At 42.3% G+C, this 19,101-nt stretch overlaps 1 protein-coding gene across 2 annotated transcripts in view; it reads right to left on the bottom strand.

Moving 5' to 3' along the window:
• ALKBH8 (alkB homolog 8, tRNA methyltransferase) overlaps positions 1–18,707 on the bottom strand; it is a 53,587-nt gene extending 34,880 nt beyond the window's left edge. The window contains exons 1-7 of one of the 2 annotated variants that reach the window (XM_075721518.1): positions 18,685–18,707; positions 13,173–13,313; positions 8,555–8,795; positions 7,445–7,576; positions 6,464–6,559; positions 4,956–5,060; positions 115–185 (exon numbers count right to left, since the gene is read on the bottom strand). In XM_075721518.1, the coding sequence (XP_075577633.1) occupies positions 115–185; positions 4,956–5,060; positions 6,464–6,559; positions 7,445–7,576; positions 8,555–8,795; positions 13,173–13,313; positions 18,685–18,702 (804 nt within the window). In that variant the 5' untranslated portion in view covers positions 18,703–18,707. Of the gene's footprint in view, positions 1–114; positions 186–4,955; positions 5,061–6,463; positions 6,560–7,444; positions 7,577–8,554; positions 8,796–13,172; positions 13,314–17,028; positions 17,071–18,684 lie in introns of those variants that run through there. The other variant, XM_075721509.1, reaches the window with a different exon arrangement.
• Between the last annotated feature and the right edge of the window lie 394 nt (positions 18,708–19,101).

The following is a 19,101-nucleotide window of genomic DNA, read 5'->3' as shown; positions in this document are numbered from 1 at the left end:
TTAGAAGAGTGTGAACAGACACCACGGACAAATCAAATTAACTTGTATGAAACAATATCAAAATGAAAGTTCCCAGTAAAGCATCATCAAGACACATATAAACATTAAGTTTACCTCAGCTCCTAAACTGAGAGAGATTATTTCATCCTCAAAAGCAGAATGTGTATCAATATGAGGAGGAATTCCTGCATAAGGGGAAAAAAAAAAAGTCACTATAATAATAATAGAGTGGCATCTCTGTTGGCAAGCTCTACTTCCATGGATGTTCATATAGAAAACTGGGATGTACGGTTGAACAAACAAAACTTATCATAAAGGAGGGAGTTGCCTTCCAAAAGAATTCAGGACAATTATCTGATTTACATGCCCAGATTAGATGCACACAGTTAACACAAGTGTCCTGTATAATCAGTGGAAATACCCAGAAGGCAGTTCAGAGCACCCAAAGGCCTCACTCACCCTCTGAAGACTCCAAATGCTCTCCTTGCTGCAGAGAGCACCTGAAATCACTATGCTCTCCCCTTAGGCAGCTTAGCATTTAGCGCTAACAGTTATGGTATGTTAGACGATTTTGGGCCTTAGTTCATCCATGATCGTATATTTCTCCCTCACTTTCTTCACAGAGAAGGAGTCTTCCCAAATACTCCCTCCATTGCTAAGCAAATGACTGGGCTAAGTAAGGGTCTCAGCTTCAGAATTAGGAGCTACGACCATGAACACAGGCACCATCAGGGTCAAACCCTGCCTCTGCTTTGCAGTTCCCAGGAGAATTCCACCCAGCATTGCTAAGCTAACCCTGGGTAGTACATCGGTTGGCATGTGTATGAGTAAACACACATAGCTGAGAATTGCCAAAGCAATTTTTTTTTTAAACTTTTCTTTCAGATCTGCTAATTGGAAAGAAACTGCCACTTCCTGCAGCTCATGCCACACATTTTAACACCAAGTCCTGAAACAGCAATGTGCATGCCAGAGCAAGATCTCACCGCATGGTGGGGAACTGCAGCCAGCAGCGGAGCAAGGCCAGCAGACAGCTTGGGAGAACTGCAACTACGCCTTCCTTTGACACCATAGCAGGCCCAGACAGATAGAGTAACTCCTATGTGATCCAAACCAAAACAGTTATATTTGCTTATTAGAAGCTCTACCCACATTTATTTTGGACACTATCAAATTTCTGAGCTGAAAACTTTTTTTTTCCTAACACTGCCAGTCAGGCCTGTAAAGTATCCTTATTATATGCCAGATTTTACCTCCAGATGTAAATATTCTGAATTCCATTAGTTTCAGTAAAAGCAATACAAGTGTTTACAAGGCCAATATTTAACGATAGAAAATCAGCAAGACTTGAAAACCAAGGACACATATCTGTGTTTGCTCATAACTTTGCCTCAGTGTAAAGCACTGAAACTCTGCCTTTGTATGTGCACTGAAGTCAGTGCGCAGTGCAACAGGAGAACATTGACTGCTCTCTCTTCAGCATCACCCAGACAATTCAATCAAGACCACAATGACCTACCTACCTGCTGTTCACACTCCATATATGCAGCACATAGTAAGAGACAGTCACCTAAGCATTCAAAAGTAGATGGCAACTTTCAAGTATAAATCTACAACTTTAAACACTATTAGGACCCTGAATGAAAAAAGTGCTCTCAAAAAGGAATTCATTTAATGTGTCTTAAGTGTGGCCCCTACAGCTTAGATACCCAGAGTCATCCGTTACTTTTTAAAATCTCAAGTGTAATTTCTAGTGACAATCTGGCTCAGAACACAGATACTAAAGGTATTAATCTGACTGCATTCTGTGCTCATTCATATCCTAATGATTTGCACTGAAGAAATGGTATTTTGCTTTGGTTTTTTTTTTTTTTAAAAAACTGCTTCTATTCTTGATAGACATCTACAATTCTAACTAATCTCCTCTGATGTCCCAGCCAAAAGTACATGACTGCATCAATTTAACAGGTTGTCAGATACATAAACAAATAGGATCAGCTTTTCAGACCCCTGTTTGGCAGACAGTGTATTAGCTGTCAGACATTAACTCTGAAATAAATGCTGTTCTCCCTTCTTCCTAAGGACAAATGAGATATCCGCTCTAGAAAGGAAGCCAGATACTTAGCCTTGATGATTGACCTTAGCAAAGAGGTCAACACGTCATTTATTCCCTAGAGGTGTGATTAGAAGCAAATTTCTCTTCAGATGTCTCCAGTTTGGGAAAGATTACAGAAACACGGTAATTTCTTATTCCTCAGGTAAGGGAACACTGCTTGCATCATACTTAAGAGTCCATATATCACATATACTAACATTATATCATATGTACTAACAGCAAGAGCCGTTTCCTGGAGACTGTATGCACAGTACAGGGAGCAAGAAGAGTTTGGAATGAAAAAGTGCACTTGAGTACAAAACCAAGTATAACTATTCCTGTATCTTTTTATGTTTAGTTTCCGTGTTATGGCCTTGAACTCTGAAATCCCATCAATTTCCATAACAGTAGTATCAAGAAATGTACATTTAAACACAGGCTCCTTGGTTCAGAAACCAGAATGAAGACTTTAGTTTTCATTCAAAGCATTCCTGGTCACAGAGGAAATACACTAAGCAGATGCTTAAATCCTGTCCCTACACCATGTCACATTTAGATGCTACTCCCTTCTGATTTTCTTAAGTTGTACTAGTTTGGATGAGATAGCGTTAGTTTTCTTCGCAGTAGCTTGTATGGTGTTATGTTTTGGATTAGTGATGAAAAGAGTGTTGAGAACACAGGGATGTTTTAGTTATTGCTGAACAGTGCTTACACAGCATCCAGGTCCTTTCCAATTCTCTTGCTTCCCTGCCAGAGAGCTGGCCAGGGTTACACAAGAAGTTGGGAGGGGACACAGCTGGGACAGCTGTCCCTAGCTGACCAAAGGGATATTCCATACCCTATGATATCGTGCTCAGCAATAAAACAAGGCGGGAGGTTTACTGGGGATGCCGTTGCTCAGGGACTGGCTGGGCATAAGTCGGCTGGTAGTGAGGAACTGTTTGGGGATTTTTTTGCATCACTTGTTTTTTCTTGTTTTGTTTTCCTTTTCTTTCCTTTTTTTTTTTTTTTTTTAAACTGTCTTTATCTCAACCCACGAGTTTTCTCACTTTTATCCTTCCAATTCCCCAGGGTACTCAGGCCCCTGAGCTAGAGGATAGGGATGGGGACCAGAATGGAGCCCTCATAGTCCAGGAGGAAGCAGTTAATGACCTGATATGCCACCTGGACGCTCACAAGTCTATGGGGCTGAATGGGATCCACCCGAGAGTATTGAGGGAGCTGGTGGAGGAGCTTACCAAGCCACTTTCCATCATCTATCAGCAGTCCTGGTTAACAGGGGAGGTCCCTGATGAGTGGAGGCTTGCCAATGTGACACCCATCTACAAGAAGGGCTGGAAGGAGGACCTGGGGAACTACAGGCCTGTCAGCCTGACCTCAGTGCCGGGGAAGATTATGGACAGGTTCATATTGAGTGAACTCAACAGGCAAGTGCAGGTCAACCAGGGGATCAGGCCCAGCCAGCACGGGTTTATGAAAGGCAGGTCCTGCTTGACCAACCTGATCTCCTTTTATGACCTGGTGACCTGCCTGGTAGATGATGGAAAGGCTGTGGATGTCATTTACCTGGACTTTAGCAAAGCTTCTGACACCGTCTCCCACAATATTCTCCTTGGAAAGCTGGCAGCTCATGGCTTGGACGTAGTCTTCGCTGGGTAAAAAACTGGCTGGGTGGCCGAGCCCAGAGAGTTGTGGTAAATGGAGTTAAGTCCAGTTGGCAGCCGGTCACGAGCGGTGTTCCCCAGGGCTCTGTTTTGGGGCCAGCCTTGTTTAATATCTTTATCGATGATCTGGATGAGGGGATTGAGTGCACCCTCAGTAAGTTTGCAGATGACACCAAACTGGGTGGGAGTGTCGATCTGCTGGAGGGTAGGATGGCCCTGCAGAGGGACCTGGACAGGCTGGATCAATGGGCCGAGGCCAACTGTATGAGGTTCAACAAGGCCAAGTGCCGGGTCCTGCACTTGGGTCACAACAACCCCATGCAACACTACAGGCTTGGGGAAGGGTGGCTGGAAAGCTGCCTGGCCGAAAAGGACCCGGGGGTGCTGGCTGACAGCCGGCTGAACATGAGCCAGCAGTGTGCCCAGGTGGCCAAGAGGGCCAACAGCATCCTGGCTTGTATCAGGAATAGTGTGGCCAGCAGGAGCAGGGAGGTGATTGTCCCCCTGTACTCGGCACTGGTGAGGCCGCACCTGGAATACTGTGTCCAGTTTTGGGCCCCTCACTACAAGAAAGACATTGAGGTGCTGGAGCGTGTCCAGAGAAGGGCAACGAAGCTGGTGAAGGGTCTAGAGCACAGGCCTTATGAGGAGCGGCTGAGGGAACTGGGGTTGTTTAGTCTGGAGAAGAGGAGGCTGAGGGGAGACCTTATCGCTCTCTACAACTACCTGAAAGGAGGTTGTAGTGAGGTGGGTGTTGGTCTCTTCTCCCACTTAGCTAGCGATAGGACGAGAGGAAATGGGCTCAAGCTGTGCCAGGGGAGGTTTAGGTTGGAAATTAGGAAAAATTTCTTCATGGAAAGGGTAGTCAAGCATTGGAACAGGCTGCCCAGAGAGGTGGTGGAGTCACCATCCCTGGAAGTGTTCAAAAAACGGGTAGATGTGGCACTTTGGGACATGGTTTAGTCTAGTCTACCCTTGATTGGTTTAGAGTGGACTTGGTTGTGTAGGTTAATGGTTGGACTGGATGATCTTAAAGGTCTTTTCCAACCTAAACAATTCTATGATTCTATGAATTCTCTCCCCTATCTCAATGAGGGGGAGCGAGCGAGCAGCTGTGTGGTGCTTAGTTGCCTATCAGGGTTAAATCACAATGTAAGGTAAAGAGCTCAAAATTTTTGAAGGACAAATAAACTTACCTTGTCCAGGTTCATATTGATTTACAGTCAGTTGATCAGGTTTATGTTTGATATATCCCTGCTCCAAGCACTTCTGCAAGAATAGGTTGCAAATTTCAGGAAGGCCTGGTTATAGAAACAAAACAGTAAGCAAAACAGGATAGCTTTTTACTTTTTTATCCTTTCTTTTTACAATAAATATAATAACTGGACAAAATATATAGAAACAGCTTCATAGATACATAAGTCCATCTTTAATAATGGTCACTCTGCATTTGCTGTAACACACACATCAGAATTAGGGGCCTGATCTGCAAGTCTGATATATTTATAACCTCTCACAATTAGAAAGGCCATTCCTCCAAAGCCTCTGCATTCAGAAGTGGTTCAGGTCCACTCCTTACAAATGCAAACTGCACTATCTGCACATAAATAAATCCAAATCAGAGGCACAGTTTCCACCAACTACAGTAAAAAAGTTGCAGTCTAGAAGGAAAATTATTATGCAGAAAGTCAGGAGTTATGCAGAGAGCTCTCTCAAAAATTTACCCCCTAAAAATCAGTTACTGAATTAGATTAAATAACACCAAAAAAAAAAAAAAATCTGTTGAAGTTAAACTGGTTTTGAAACAGGAATGAAAGTTACAGTCCTTCACTGAACCTTTGGTTTGCTATTTTACCCAAGGACTTCACTGTAAAATTCTGTTGAAGGTAACACCCACAAACATGTTAGTAACAGCCCTTTCATGAATCTATTGATTCTTATTTTTTAATTGTTCTCCCCCAGTGAAGTGTTTATGCTTTTCTCACACATAAAATATTCTAGCTGTGAGACTAGAAAACAGCTCAAATACCAATGCTTTTATGATTATATAGCTTCACCGTTAAAACCTCAATGTAACCACAATCCTCCTGTTGGAAGCTACATCCCCGCCAGTACACATGCATCACCTTAAACCTTCAAGTTTTATAGGAATTTAACTCCCCAATTTTACTATTTTTAAATCTAAGACTATAAGATGACTCACTCTGCTCTGACTCACAGCTCTCAACTCCAAATAAGAGTTATTCAAACCTTTTCAAAATTGCTTTCACTCCAAAGGAAATTTTATTTTGATGTGCATCCAGCAAGCTTCAAGCTAGTCAAGATAAATACACACTGCAAAATACGTCATAATCCCCAAACAAATGAATACATAATTTGTAACACATAATTTTTTTTATGAAACAAAAGCTAAAAAAGAATGACTATTACAATCCCAAAAGCCTTATTTGACTGGGCCTCAAAGGGCAGCAACCCCTGGCTACAAGAGATTGGAAAACAAGCTTCAAGCACTCACAGTAATTTGGAATGGATCCTACTCCTGTTCAGTGTGTGCTTAAGATACAGTGAAGGCTCTCCTTTTGTTAGAATCTCACCTCTCCTTTAATTAGAGTCTCACATCCGTATCTCAGTGAGGCTTAAAGGCTTTATATAATGGTTCAAACATCAATGAGAAAGAAGTATGATTTAATAGGGAAGTTCTCACCTCCAGGTAAAGGTTTGTCTTTATCAACATTGTTATTATCATAGCAAAACTCATATCCAAAATGTTTTACTCTTCTATGCTTTAAAGTCTTCCGGGCTGTAAAAACACATGAGTTTAAAGTAAGACTAGACTACATAAAACAGTATAGGCAATTTTCTATGCTTCCCTATTCCACCTGACCTGTTAAATCTAAACGTTCTTTAATTAACAGTTGAAACAATGTGTGTGACCCTTGTTCTTCATGGCATACACTTCTTCTGCCTTATTACCCTTTGTATTTGCATCAAGCATCCCATTCACTGCTGTCTGAAGTAAACTGATGGTGTTTTTGTACATGCAAGAAGTGGACAGTACCAATTTTCTTGAGCCATGTTTAATGCACCTTTATTCTTGCCCTGATCTCTGAACTTGAACTTGATTAATATCCTATGGATACAGCAGGATCCTTCCCTTTCACCAATTACCAAGTTACATGTTAGCCAAGGTCCATATAACCCTTTGTGTTGTTCCAAGGAACAAAATTTACACACGAAACCTTGACGTGAATTCCAAGAACAATTAATTTATTAAGAGATTTAACCCCACAGAGCGCAAGCGAAAGCACAAAAGCATCCAGCACGTGTCTCTCTCTGACTTCTTTTTTACTTAAGAGAAGACACAGCTCCTCAGTTGGACATAAATTACAAGGGTAACCTTCACAGAACAGTCTTGTGCTTGGCATAAGACACCTAAAAAGACTTTAGTTGTTTCTGGATGCAGGAATATTATTCAAGTAAATCCATCCCACAATATCAATTCAGACCACGTGCCCCCAGGAGCTTATCACCTGCAATATAAGACCCAATTTCTAAAGTACTAAGAACAAATACGCAATGATTTCAAACAGTACATTTACCAAGATGTAGACTTCTTGTAAACTGACACTGTAGGAAAAAACAGCATAAAAGTATGGAAGGTCTGCATTTCTACGGTTTTGCCCACCATTTTGAGTATCTTCATCTCCTGTCCAGTCAATACTTTCCAACATCCTCCTTTCTTCCTCTGGAGAAATAATGTTTTCAATGACCATTAGGCCTGGAGGCAGGCTTGGAGGAACAGCATTCTGCCAGAAAACTAGGGTGTATGGAAAAAGAGAATATTGTCACTGTTTAGAGAAAATAAAACCATGTGTTCCCTTATAAGGATATTTAACTTTGTATGAGAATATAGCATAGCTGTAGAAATATTTACTTTAATGACACAATGGAGACCTCACTGGGGTCTTATTTGGAGAATGAATGATCCCTTTCTGGCATGACAAAACAGGGTAAGGCCCAAGTTTTGCAACATGCAAAGCACTTTCTAAAAAGACCAACAAGACTCCACACTATTCAGACAGAAAACCACTTGTGATTTTCCTGTCAAAATAATGGTAAAAAGAATTTCACAATCAATTCAGGATTCTACCTGCATTTCATTTTAATTTTCTAGAACTTTAACCAAATCACCAGATCACCCTCTGTCCAGAGAAGCAATCTATAATCAAATATGGAGGAGTATAATGCAATACCTAGGTGAACACAAAATGTTGGTGATGTAGGGACATTGTTTGCTATCCTAATAGCTTAAAAAAAAGCTACTTGCTGGCAAAATGTACAGACCAACTGCAGGAACCCTTTTCACTAGACACTATAAAAGCTCATAGAAAGACATACAGATATCTTATTGTGCCTATTTTCTTTCTTGGAGTTGAGATGGAGATCTCAAGACTAAGGTCACATGAGAAATCCAATGAACTGTCCAGACATCTCCTGGGTCCCAATTTAGCTCCTTAATCACAAAACCTTCATGTGCAGTATTGAATGGTCTGGAAACTACCTAAATACTTTTTCCTTTTGCCTCCAAGTAAAGGAGTTCAAATTAGAGTATCCTATCATGAAATACAAGGAGCAAAGATTATTTTATGTCTTGAATCCTAGATTCTGGCTTTCATTCTCTGTGTCTACTTACAAAGACTACTGTGCTTTTCGCTATATTTACAACTTAGGAAGCAAAAGCAAAGGGAGGCAGTATGCAGGAAATTGGATACATAGGAGAGCAGAAAAATTATACCTTTTTCCACAAAATTAATATAAAGAACAATGTTTTGGCCAAAGTCTTCCAGTATTACTTCTTTTCCATTAAGGGCATCAAAGGCCGCCTTGGCTTCTTCTGTTGTCCCATATTTCACAAATGAATATGGTTTATTCGGTGGCATTAAGAGCGTTTCCACCAATCCATATTCTTCTACTATCCTGAGCAGTTGATGTCTACTCATCCCATTACCGAGACCAGCATTGGCAATAACCAGGCTCTAATTGAAGAGGAATTTAAAAAAATGGAGAATTAGTGATTACTGTTGGTTCATTTAAAACTAACACTCTACCAAGAGAGTGGCTCTATAAAGAAAAATTAAGGAAGCCCATGAGTACTCTTTTATGTATTCCACACAAGATATTTACAGTTCAGTGAGCTTGGTATATGAGGCTAAGGCAACCTTTGTTTGCCCACCACATATGCTGGCAGAAAAGCTTGCAACCTCTATCAGAGATACCTCCTCCATTACTGTGTGTAGTTATTATCACAAGAGCACTTAAGCTTCAAACCAGCATGTGTACATCAAGTGTACTGCAGGCAAACAGTGATACTGGCACACATAATTTTGGAGGTTTCTAAAATGGAATTTTTCCCGATACCTGCTACCACTAACAAAAACAAACAGAAAAACCTTTGAAGACTGTGATTGTTTTTTTAAGAAGGTTTTCTCACCTTTGCCAACAAGTCTCTCCAAGCACAGAGAGACTGATATGCCCAGTCCTACCTCATGTCCCCCATAGATCAGATTCACAAAAAAAAAAAAAAAAATCAAAGCAGCAGCCTCTATAAACAGAGCATCTAGTTCTGTTCCAGCACTCTTACCTGAAAATTCTCCCTCGTTTTTATAAACAAAAGGGATTTATGTCCCATCCTTAGTTAACACAGATTACTTCATGCACAATGCCCAATTGCTTAATTCTACGTTTTCATAGTGATTTATGTCCAAAATTATCAAGGAGTATGCAGTTTATGAGGACTGTTGCTGATTTGCCAAATATTAGAAGAAAAAACAAAGCAGAACTTTTCAAAGGACTATTATTCAAGAAATATCCTTTCACAGGATATACATAAGGCTTTTCAAAATAAATTAACAAGTTCTTTTGACATCTAAATAGCTATATGCCATAACTGGATGTTCAATCTAATCATGGTGGTTGAAAGAAGTTTAAATCGCTCTTTAAGGCCAAATGAGAATACAGTCTTGAAGTTCTGATTGAGCTCCAGTGACTCCAAACAGCTAGCAACAATTTATTCAGATTGACTCCATGAAATACCTTTCCACAAAGTTTTCAGACAATCTTTTCCTTAAAGTCTATAAAAGTTCTATGACCTTTACAGCAGGCAGCTGGTGAAGTGTTCAATTGTTTCAAATGATAGCACTTCACTTCTCTAAGAGGCAGAAAATTACATTTAAAACTGAAGAGAAGGATTATTAAAACAAAATTATATAGTGAGCAGGCCTGAGGTACTCCTGTGATTATGCCTATCGCAATGGTGCTGTTAACACTTGTTCTTAGCACTGTATCAGGCTGTCCATTACTGACCACATTTTTCAAACATGACCACATTATTATTGTTATTCTCTAGAATGTTATTAATGGGGAGGCCCATGTGTGTAGAGGAAACAGACTCAAACCAGTGCTTTCACTGGCTGTAGTTGCTTCATCTACAAAGACCGTCACTACACAACAGCAGCACATAGAGCAACTGATCATGTTCTCCTGACTGAGCAATTTCAATATGATCAGACTCTTGCACAAAGCATGAAAGCATTTTCTGTATTCTTGACACAAGTTTATCACTAGCACTATGATTTTGTTTCATATATCACTTATTCAAATGTTCTGTTAACAATGAGGATCTTGCTGGGGATAGATTAGATGGATAATTTCATAGAATCATAGAATCGTTTAGGTTGGAAAAGACCTTTAAGATCATCCAGTCCAACCATTAACCTAACACTACCAAGTCCACTCTAAACCAATTAAGGGGAGAGTAGTAATTTTGTGTTTCCTGGCTTGGTGGCTGGATTATTTTTTAATGAAAGAAAAACTAGGAATCATTAAGGTTGGAAAGGATCTCTAAGATCATCAGTCCAACCACCAACCCAACACCACCATGCCCACTAAACCATGTCCCCAAGTGCCACGTCTGCCCATTTTTTGAACACTTCCAGGGATGGGGACTCCACCACCTCTCTAGGCAGCCTGTTCCAATGCTTGACTACCCCTTCCGTGAAGAAATTTTTCCTAATATCCAATCTAAACCTCCCGTGATGCAACTTTGGTACCTCAGGCAGCATCAGGAGGAACAAGTCCCAGAAGGGACGAGATGTCATCCAAAGGGACCTGGACAAGCTGGAGAGGTGGGCCTGTGTGAACCTCATGAGGTTCAACAAGGCCAAGTGCAAGCTCCTGCACCTGGGACGGGGCAACCCCCAATATCAATACAGGCTGTGGGATGAAGGGATTGAGAGCAGCCCTGCAGAGAAGGACTTGGGGGTACTGGTGGCTGAAAAGCTGCACATGAGCCAACAATGTGTGCTTGCAGCCCAGAAAGCCAACCGTATCCTGGTCTGCATCAAAAGAAGCGTGGCCAGCAGGTCGAGGGAGGGGATTCTGCCCCTCTACTCTGCTCTGGTGAGACCTCACCTGCAGTACTGCGTCCAGCTCTGGAGCCCTCAGCACAAGAAGCATATGGACCTGTCGGACCATGTCCGGAGGAGGGCCACAAAAATAATCTGAGGGCTGGAGCACCTCTCCTACAAGGACAGGCTGAGAGAGTTGGAGTTGTTCAGCCTGGAGAAGAGAAGGCTATGCGGAGACCTTAGTGCAGCCTTTCAGTACTTAAAGGGGTCCTATAGGAAAGATGGGGATGATCTTTTTAGCAAGGCCTGTTGTGACAGGACAAGGAATAACGGTTTTAAACTAAAGACGAACAGATTTAGACTAGACATAAGAAATAAATTTATTTACACTGAGGGTGGTGAAGCACTGGAACAGGTTGCCCAGAGAGGTAGTGGAGGCCCCATCCCTAGAAACATTCAAGGTCAGGTTGGATGGGGCTCTGAGCAACCTGATCTAGTTAAAGATGTCCCTGTTCACTGCAGAGGGGTTGGGCTAGATGACCTCTAAAGGCCCCTTCCAACCCAAAGCATTCTATGATTCTATGATTATAGACCCACTTCCAAGCAACACTAGAAAAACACAGTCCCTGTTCTAAAGAGCTTACAATATACACAAGATTGCTGGGTCATTTTAGTATATGCCCACATGGTGTGAAATCTGAATGAAGACTAAGCCCAATTGTGTTACAAAAAAGTATAATATAGTATAATATATAAAATAGTATAATAAGAGAGGTGGTGGAGTCACCATCCCTGGAAGTGTTCAAAAAACGGGTAGACATGGCGCTTTGGGACATGGTTTAGTGGGCATGGGGGTGTTGGGTTGGTGGCTGGACTGATGATCTCAGAGATCCTTTCCAACCTTAATGATTCCTAGTCTTTACTTTCATTAAAAAATAATCTACCCACCAAGCCAGGAAACATGAAATTACTACTCTACCCTTAATTGGTTTAGTGGTGGAGTTGGTAATGTTAGGTTAATGGTTGGACTGGATGATCTTAAACGTTTTTTCCTACCTAAATGATTCTATGATTCTATAAGATCTAACTGATGTTTCCATATTTGAATGGGAAGAATTGGCAGGATGAAGATGAACAAGGCTAGAGTAAATGATACTGCTCTACAGTGTTTCAAGCCATTAGCATCTCCCCACAACTGACAGAGGGAAATTATAAACTCTCCCTCTAACTTCTTCCCTTTCTGTCTGCATGTTCCTATCACTTACTTTTTGCTACACCAGTATCTGTGAGGTCACCCTCTGATCTGCTGTAACTCTCTACTGTGGCAGAAAACTACAGATCAAAAAGCTGAGTAGTTTTCCATTAGGTTAGGGAATAAAGTGGCTTATGGTAAAGTTCACTGAGCATCATAAGAAAGCAGAATTCCCTCCTATCTTGTCCCCTTTCGTGCAAGGGAAGAGAAAGTTGTCCTCTTTTCAACAGCTGGAAGTCAGTCAATCAGTTTAGCTCCCACAGAACCACAGCCTAAATCAATTTAGGCAAAGAAAACAATGTGGAAAAGATTTCTAAGACATGTTTTTAACAGGGAGTTTAAACGAGACAAATCATACTTGATAGAGAAGTATAGAGGAAATAAAGATACAAAAGCTAAAAGCCAGAGAAGAAAAGAAATCACAGAGAAAGAGAAGAAAAGTTTATCTACTTCAACAAGGTAACATTTCCCATCCTTCCTCCTCCTCCCCAAGCCAAGGAACTACTGTTTCAGATTTTTTAAAAAAAAAAAAACCAAAACCAACAAAAACCTTATCTAAAGGCCATCAAAGTCTCTCCACTGACATTAAACTGTTGAACTACAGTTCTGCTTTGAAATCAGAGAAGCACAGAAAACCCTCAATCTCAGGAAGTGCATTTTGGAGGAGAACTGTATTTTAGACAAAGAGTATGTGAGAATAGAACACAGATAAGCAGCATTTTCACACTACCAACAAAATCAGAATTGCCAGTCACCTGTGTGGCATGGGAGATGCACTCAATGCCCTCATGTCTCATCAATGTATGCTGAGCTCTGACCTGCTTCCTCAATACCTTCTTCTTCATTTTATGGACTTTCAAATGATCTTCGCTGGTTTTAACTTCCATGCTGGTGATCTGGGAAGCAGAAGTAACAACACATAGTAAGTGCCCTGCTTGAAAAATTAAATACTTCAGTCTGCTCTAGAGAAATAGCCTCCCATCTCATATGTCAGCTCTAAGATAGTAATAGGACTTTCAATAATTCCAGCTTTTATTAATTATTTGGGGCTGACAAAACTGATTCTGCAAAATACATTCTTCCTCAGTTAATAGCACGGTCTTCCCTATCTCTGAAGTTTTTGTTATTGTCCTGATTTCGGCTGGGATAGAGTTAATTTTCTTCCTAGTAGCAGGCACAGTGCTGTGTTTTGGATTTAGTATGAGAAGAATGTTGATAACACACTAATGTTTTAGTTGTTGCTAAGTACTGCTTATGCTAGTCAAGGACTTTTCAGCTTCCCATGCTCTGCCAGGTGCACAAGAAACTGGGAGGGGGCACAGCCAGAACAGTTGATCCAAACTGACCAAAGGGCTATTCCATACCATATGACGTCATGCTCAGTATATAAACTGGGGGGGGTTGGCTGGGGAGCAGCGATCGCTGCTCGGGAACTGTCTGGGTATCAGTTGGCGGGTGGTGAGCAATTGCATTGTGCATCACTTGCTTTGTATATTATTATTGTTATTATCATTATTATACTGTTATTACTATCTTACTTTATTTCAATCATTAAACTGTTCTTATCTCAACCCAGGAGTGTTTCTCACTCTTACTCTTCCGATTCTCTCCCCCATCCCATCGGGGTAAGGGGAGTGAGCGATCGGCTGCATGGTGCTTAGTTGCTGGCTGGGGCTAAACCACGACAGTTATTAAACTCTCTTTTATTAAGAAGATCCCTCCCAAAAAATAAAGCTTTTTATAAAGACTGCCATGATGCTAGACTTCATTTTCCAGTTTTTCTCTTCCTCCTTTATTCATAATATCACTACATCCATTTGCAGTTTATAACCCACCTGCCCCTCTGGTTTTCACAGTAGTCTCAGTTAATTTCCTTCTCTCTACAGTCTTTCCAGAGCAGAACAAGAGAAAAAAAAATCTATGTGGAGCTGCGATGAGATTTGTATCGTCTTCGCTTCTAAGTTATTCAAGCCTCACCGAATGCTTGAGTTGGGGATGAACTGTTCCCATTTGCCTCCTTCTTCCTAATTGCCACTTTCAAGTGAATATGACTTTTGGCAAAAATTGCTTTTTTTGAGTAGAAAAATGTGTTCAATATTTAGATGTCCAAGAACTAGCAACCAGGATGCTCCATACCTTATTTATAGCACACCTCCCAAGGCCAAACTTCATGCAAATCACATTCCTCTCATGAGACAGAATGGAAAACTGTGTACATATATTAACTATTGAATTTAGTGGCAACACAGCATTTACCTACCAGTGAGTTGTCTAAGGGTCATTGGCCTTCTCCAGGTTTTGTTGCATCTTTTGCCACTTCTGGTCTACTGCTATACTGAGATCATACAGTAACTTCCTACATCCCTCTGAACCTACTTTGTTTTCCTTTCTCCCTTCCCACTTCCTTCAAACCCAAGGGAAGAGTCCAGACCTTACTTAAGACTATGACAAAGCTCCCAGACACTGATGTGGCTAGACTTTGCCTTTCCCTTTTTCTCTCCCTATAGCATAATCCCTTACCCATATTTTAGGTGTTTCTTCTCTCCTTTCCCAAAAATCCTTCTAACAGAACAGGTGGACAATCCAACTGCAGTTGTCTGTCCTTTTCCATTCTTTTATTATCATTGATCTGATAACAATCTCATCCTCTTGATAACACCTCATCCTCCCCTTCAACTCAAAAAAATGTTTTTGTTTCTATTTTTTTAAGAAAAGAAAAGAAGAAAAAAAAAGAACAACTATGCCAATTACCACTATATTTACTTATTTAAATGTGTCAACTGCTTCAACAGTCAGTCACCCACTTGCACATCTGGCTTGCAAGACTGCATAGCTGCTTCCCAATACCTAAACTGCGGACACAATCATGATAATATGATGATATATCACAGGAAAATTGTAAAGGAAAAAAAAACATTTCATGTTAGTATTTGATGCAACTTTGTACTGAATGAGCAAATGTTTTCTTTTAAACAAATGCAAATATGCTAGTAAAATTGTTACAAAAATATTAGAGAGTTACATTAAGAGCTGTAAGTATGTATTCCCTGTGACTGCTGCAGCATTACCATCATCAACATGCACCACTATTAACTGCACTGAAAGAGAAAAATCTTTAAAGGAAATCAGAATGACAAAAGCACCCAGTGGAAATAACAGACTCTAATCCTCCAAAAAGGAGCAGAATAAATGCTGCCAAAGATGACTCAGTCTTTTGCCACTCCTTACCATTTGTTGGTTCTTACTACCCTTGCTCTTCCACTCCTAAAATCATGTGAGACTGCTGTAAAATTGGGTTAAAAATGAACTGGCAACAACTTCAAGCAAACCTAGCAAGTTACTGGCATGGTAGGCTCCAACAATCCTATCCTGAAACGGTTTCAGATGCTATCAAGTTTGAGATGGCACATACATGGCTGTAACAGTTTGAAATCTGATCTCCTGGCCAAACAGCATTATTCAGTTGTTTTTTTTTTTTTAAAACACATATCCTGACCACATAAAGATCACATTTACATCTGAGTCTGACAAAAAAAACTAATAAAATTACTCAGCACCAAGATCCATCCTACCACCACTAGACTCTTGCCAGTTCCTAGGGTCTCTTACTCAGAGCTAATTCAAGCATAACCATGTTAACATGCAACAGAGGCAAAATATACAAGAAGGAAATCTCACTAGTGATAAAACTCTAACAGGACATAGTTTCAGAAAAAGACGACGACTACTGATATAATAATTTCATGGTACTTCAGAAACATGAAGCGTAGAGGCTGAAAAGATCAATGGGTTATAGAGGAATCCTCCTTTCTGTAAAATTATTTTTTATTACCGATCTGTCAGCAACTGTCTCCCATTTCCCTTCAAAACAACAGTGCTCACTAAGGGCTTTTTTGCATATTTTATACTCTGCTTTTTTCCTTACACTTCCTGAATTTCTTGGTAATTTCTTAAATAATCATTTTCCCTTCTTGATGGCAGACATGCACACAGTCCACAGTTCATTCTTTGACAAAACCGCACTTGTTTCTAAAGAGAAATAGTTCAAAATAGTTTTCTCTTTGAGGATTCTTCACTTAATCTCCAACTAGCGTTAAACACGGAGAGCAACGGTCCCCTTAACCTTCATTAGTTAAATAATGATCAAGAAAACTCAAACTTGCTTAGACAAAGAAAGCACAGTGAGACATAAAAAAACCCAACAAAAGATAAATGCAAGCAAAGGTACCTGGGGGGGAGGAGGGGAAGTCTCATTAGAAGAGGTATGAAAAGTTTACATCAAGTACATTCCAAGTGCATCTAATGGGTTACCCTTACCAGGATCATCTGATTTGTAGGCTTGTTCAGCAAGCTTCCCGTGACCAAGCTGTCCAATTAACAGATTTGGTCCAAAAGGCTTGGCCTGCCCAACTTTATTTGCCATACACAGGTGAACAGAGGCCAATTAGCTTTACAGACCACCCATGCACAGGTCCCCATCTTCTGGGGAGGGGGAGAAGCAGTCTCAAACTACTTCACAAGGAAGTATAGGAGAGACACATCTTTGATTTGGTGAGGTGGGTTTACAGAAAAAGAATAAAAGCATGGGACGGGTTTACTCTTTGGAACCACACAAATCTGGTTCAGAAGGAAAAAAATGGAGGCTATGCACATAACCGGTGCCAGTCAGACCACTGTCATGCAGCCTCTGCAGAACAGACCCAGCCAGAAGAAATGGATATCAAGCTGAAAGGCTCAGGCTTCTCCCATAACATCTACACCTCTGCGCACTGGAAGACTCCATCTGATCTCAGGGGAAAGCAGCTCTGAGTTTAGTCAGGCCTTTAGTCAGGTCCTCACAAACTCATACATTCTCCAGGCAAAAGCCAAGAAGTCATGGCCCAATATCTGGCAAATTAGCACAGAAACTGAAGTTGAAATACTACTTTCCATCCTTTCATAACCTCTGAACAAGGGACAGACAAGGTGTGACTCAGCTGCCTAAACAATGGCATTTAAAACTGGCAGAGATGCCCTACTCCACACCGCCTGGCCTCTCACCTGCTGCTCAAGAAGCTGAAGACACTCCCTATGCGCTGTGTCATGCTTGCCAAGAACATCCAGATGCGTCCAGCCCCTGAAGGCATCTCAAAGAGCATTACCTGCATTGCTGAGGCAGCAGAACCTTCCCTTGGTCTCTGTCTGAACTGGGCCTGAACTCTCTGCCTTGCCTGTTGCATTATTATCCAAGGCTCAATTCTGCAGGCACAGAAACCAACAGTCTGCCTTGACTTCTGAGTTAAAGAATCACACTCAACTGTACAGGAGTGGAAAATGTTATTTGGTAGCACCTCGACCCCCTTTAAAAAGGCCAACATGACTACAGAAGAAAAAGCATGTAGCAGTGGATTATTCATTACTGTTATCACCTCCTTTCACGAGTACTAAAAAAAAAGTAGCTCCTGAAAATACACTGGAACAGTCTCCCCTTGCAATGCTAGCTCATAACACAACTGGCCTAAAATTACTACAAAGTTAATGTAAAGCTTTAATGTAATGGGGGAACCTTATTTGCTGTAGAAGCCACTTCCGAAAATCAAGCGCAGCGTTACAAAGTGGAGCTGAACGGCAGCTGTCAGCAGAGGGAGCACCACGCTCAGTTATGAAGTTTGGCAGATCATTAATTCAGTTTTGGCTTGGTTTTGTGCCGCAGACACGTAAACGTAAATGTGTACGGACGCTACATACACACAGACATTAAAACTCGTGGAAAAAGTTAAAATTCAGGAGTTCTGGTGGGGAGATTTAAGAGTTCCAGCATCGGCCAAATACGCCTGAAGGCGCCGGTACCTCCCTGCCGTTATCCCCACCGCATCTCTGCCAGTGACAGCCAGCACTTAAACCTCCCAACGACACCCCTCAAATTCATGGGCTCTGGGCCCAAATAATAACGATAATAGGAATAACAACAGGTATGTGCGCATGCTGTTCTGCCCTGAATAAAAAACGGAGGGGGGGGGGGGGGGCGGAGCGTAGAAGCTGCGAGGCAGACGCAGGGGGGTTGACTTGGCCTCGCCCCCCTTCACAGCACCTCGCCCTGCCAGGGCCACGGCCAGGCCGCCGCGGGCCCGGCTCCCCCGCACACGGCGGGGCGGCGGGGAGGGAAGCCCGCGGCAGGGGCCGCCCGCGCTGCCGACACCTCCGCGGTGCCCCGCCTGCTCTCCCCCGCACCGGGAGCCGGGAGGGGCGGGCGCTGCAGCCCCGGGCCCGGCCGACGCGGCACGTTACCTGGGTGGAGGCGGCCATGTTGGGGCGGGCTGCCCGCCCGCCTGCCTCCGCCCCCGCCCCCCCGTCATGGCGGCGCCCCGCCCCGGGGTGGGTCCTTGCTGCCGGCCGGGCGGCAGATCCGCTGAGGGGTTTTTCCGAGGAGGAGCGTCTGCCCCGGTATCACGGGGTGGGGGTGAAGGAAGGAAAACCTCTCCAACACGAACCGGTGTTCTGCGCCAGGTTTCCCTGAGCGCTGGCGAGGGCCCCGGGGCCGCGCTCAGGCGGTTCCTCAGAGGAGGCGCGTCCGTGCCCCGGTGGGTTTGGGGCCTGTGCTCACCGCACAGAGGGAAACTTGGCAGTGTACCGAGGAGGAGAAAGCGGCCTTCTTCGGTCTTCTGCCTTGGACACATGCTTATTGCCGCTTTTCCATATCCTCGT

This window comes from Pelecanus crispus, chromosome 1 (genome assembly GCF_030463565.1).
Source record: "Pelecanus crispus isolate bPelCri1 chromosome 1, bPelCri1.pri, whole genome shotgun sequence".
NCBI classification, from domain to species: domain Eukaryota; kingdom Metazoa; phylum Chordata; class Aves; order Pelecaniformes; family Pelecanidae; genus Pelecanus; species Pelecanus crispus.
The sequence above is the reverse complement of the archived record's forward strand: the minus strand, read 5'-3'. Positions and strand labels throughout refer to the sequence as shown.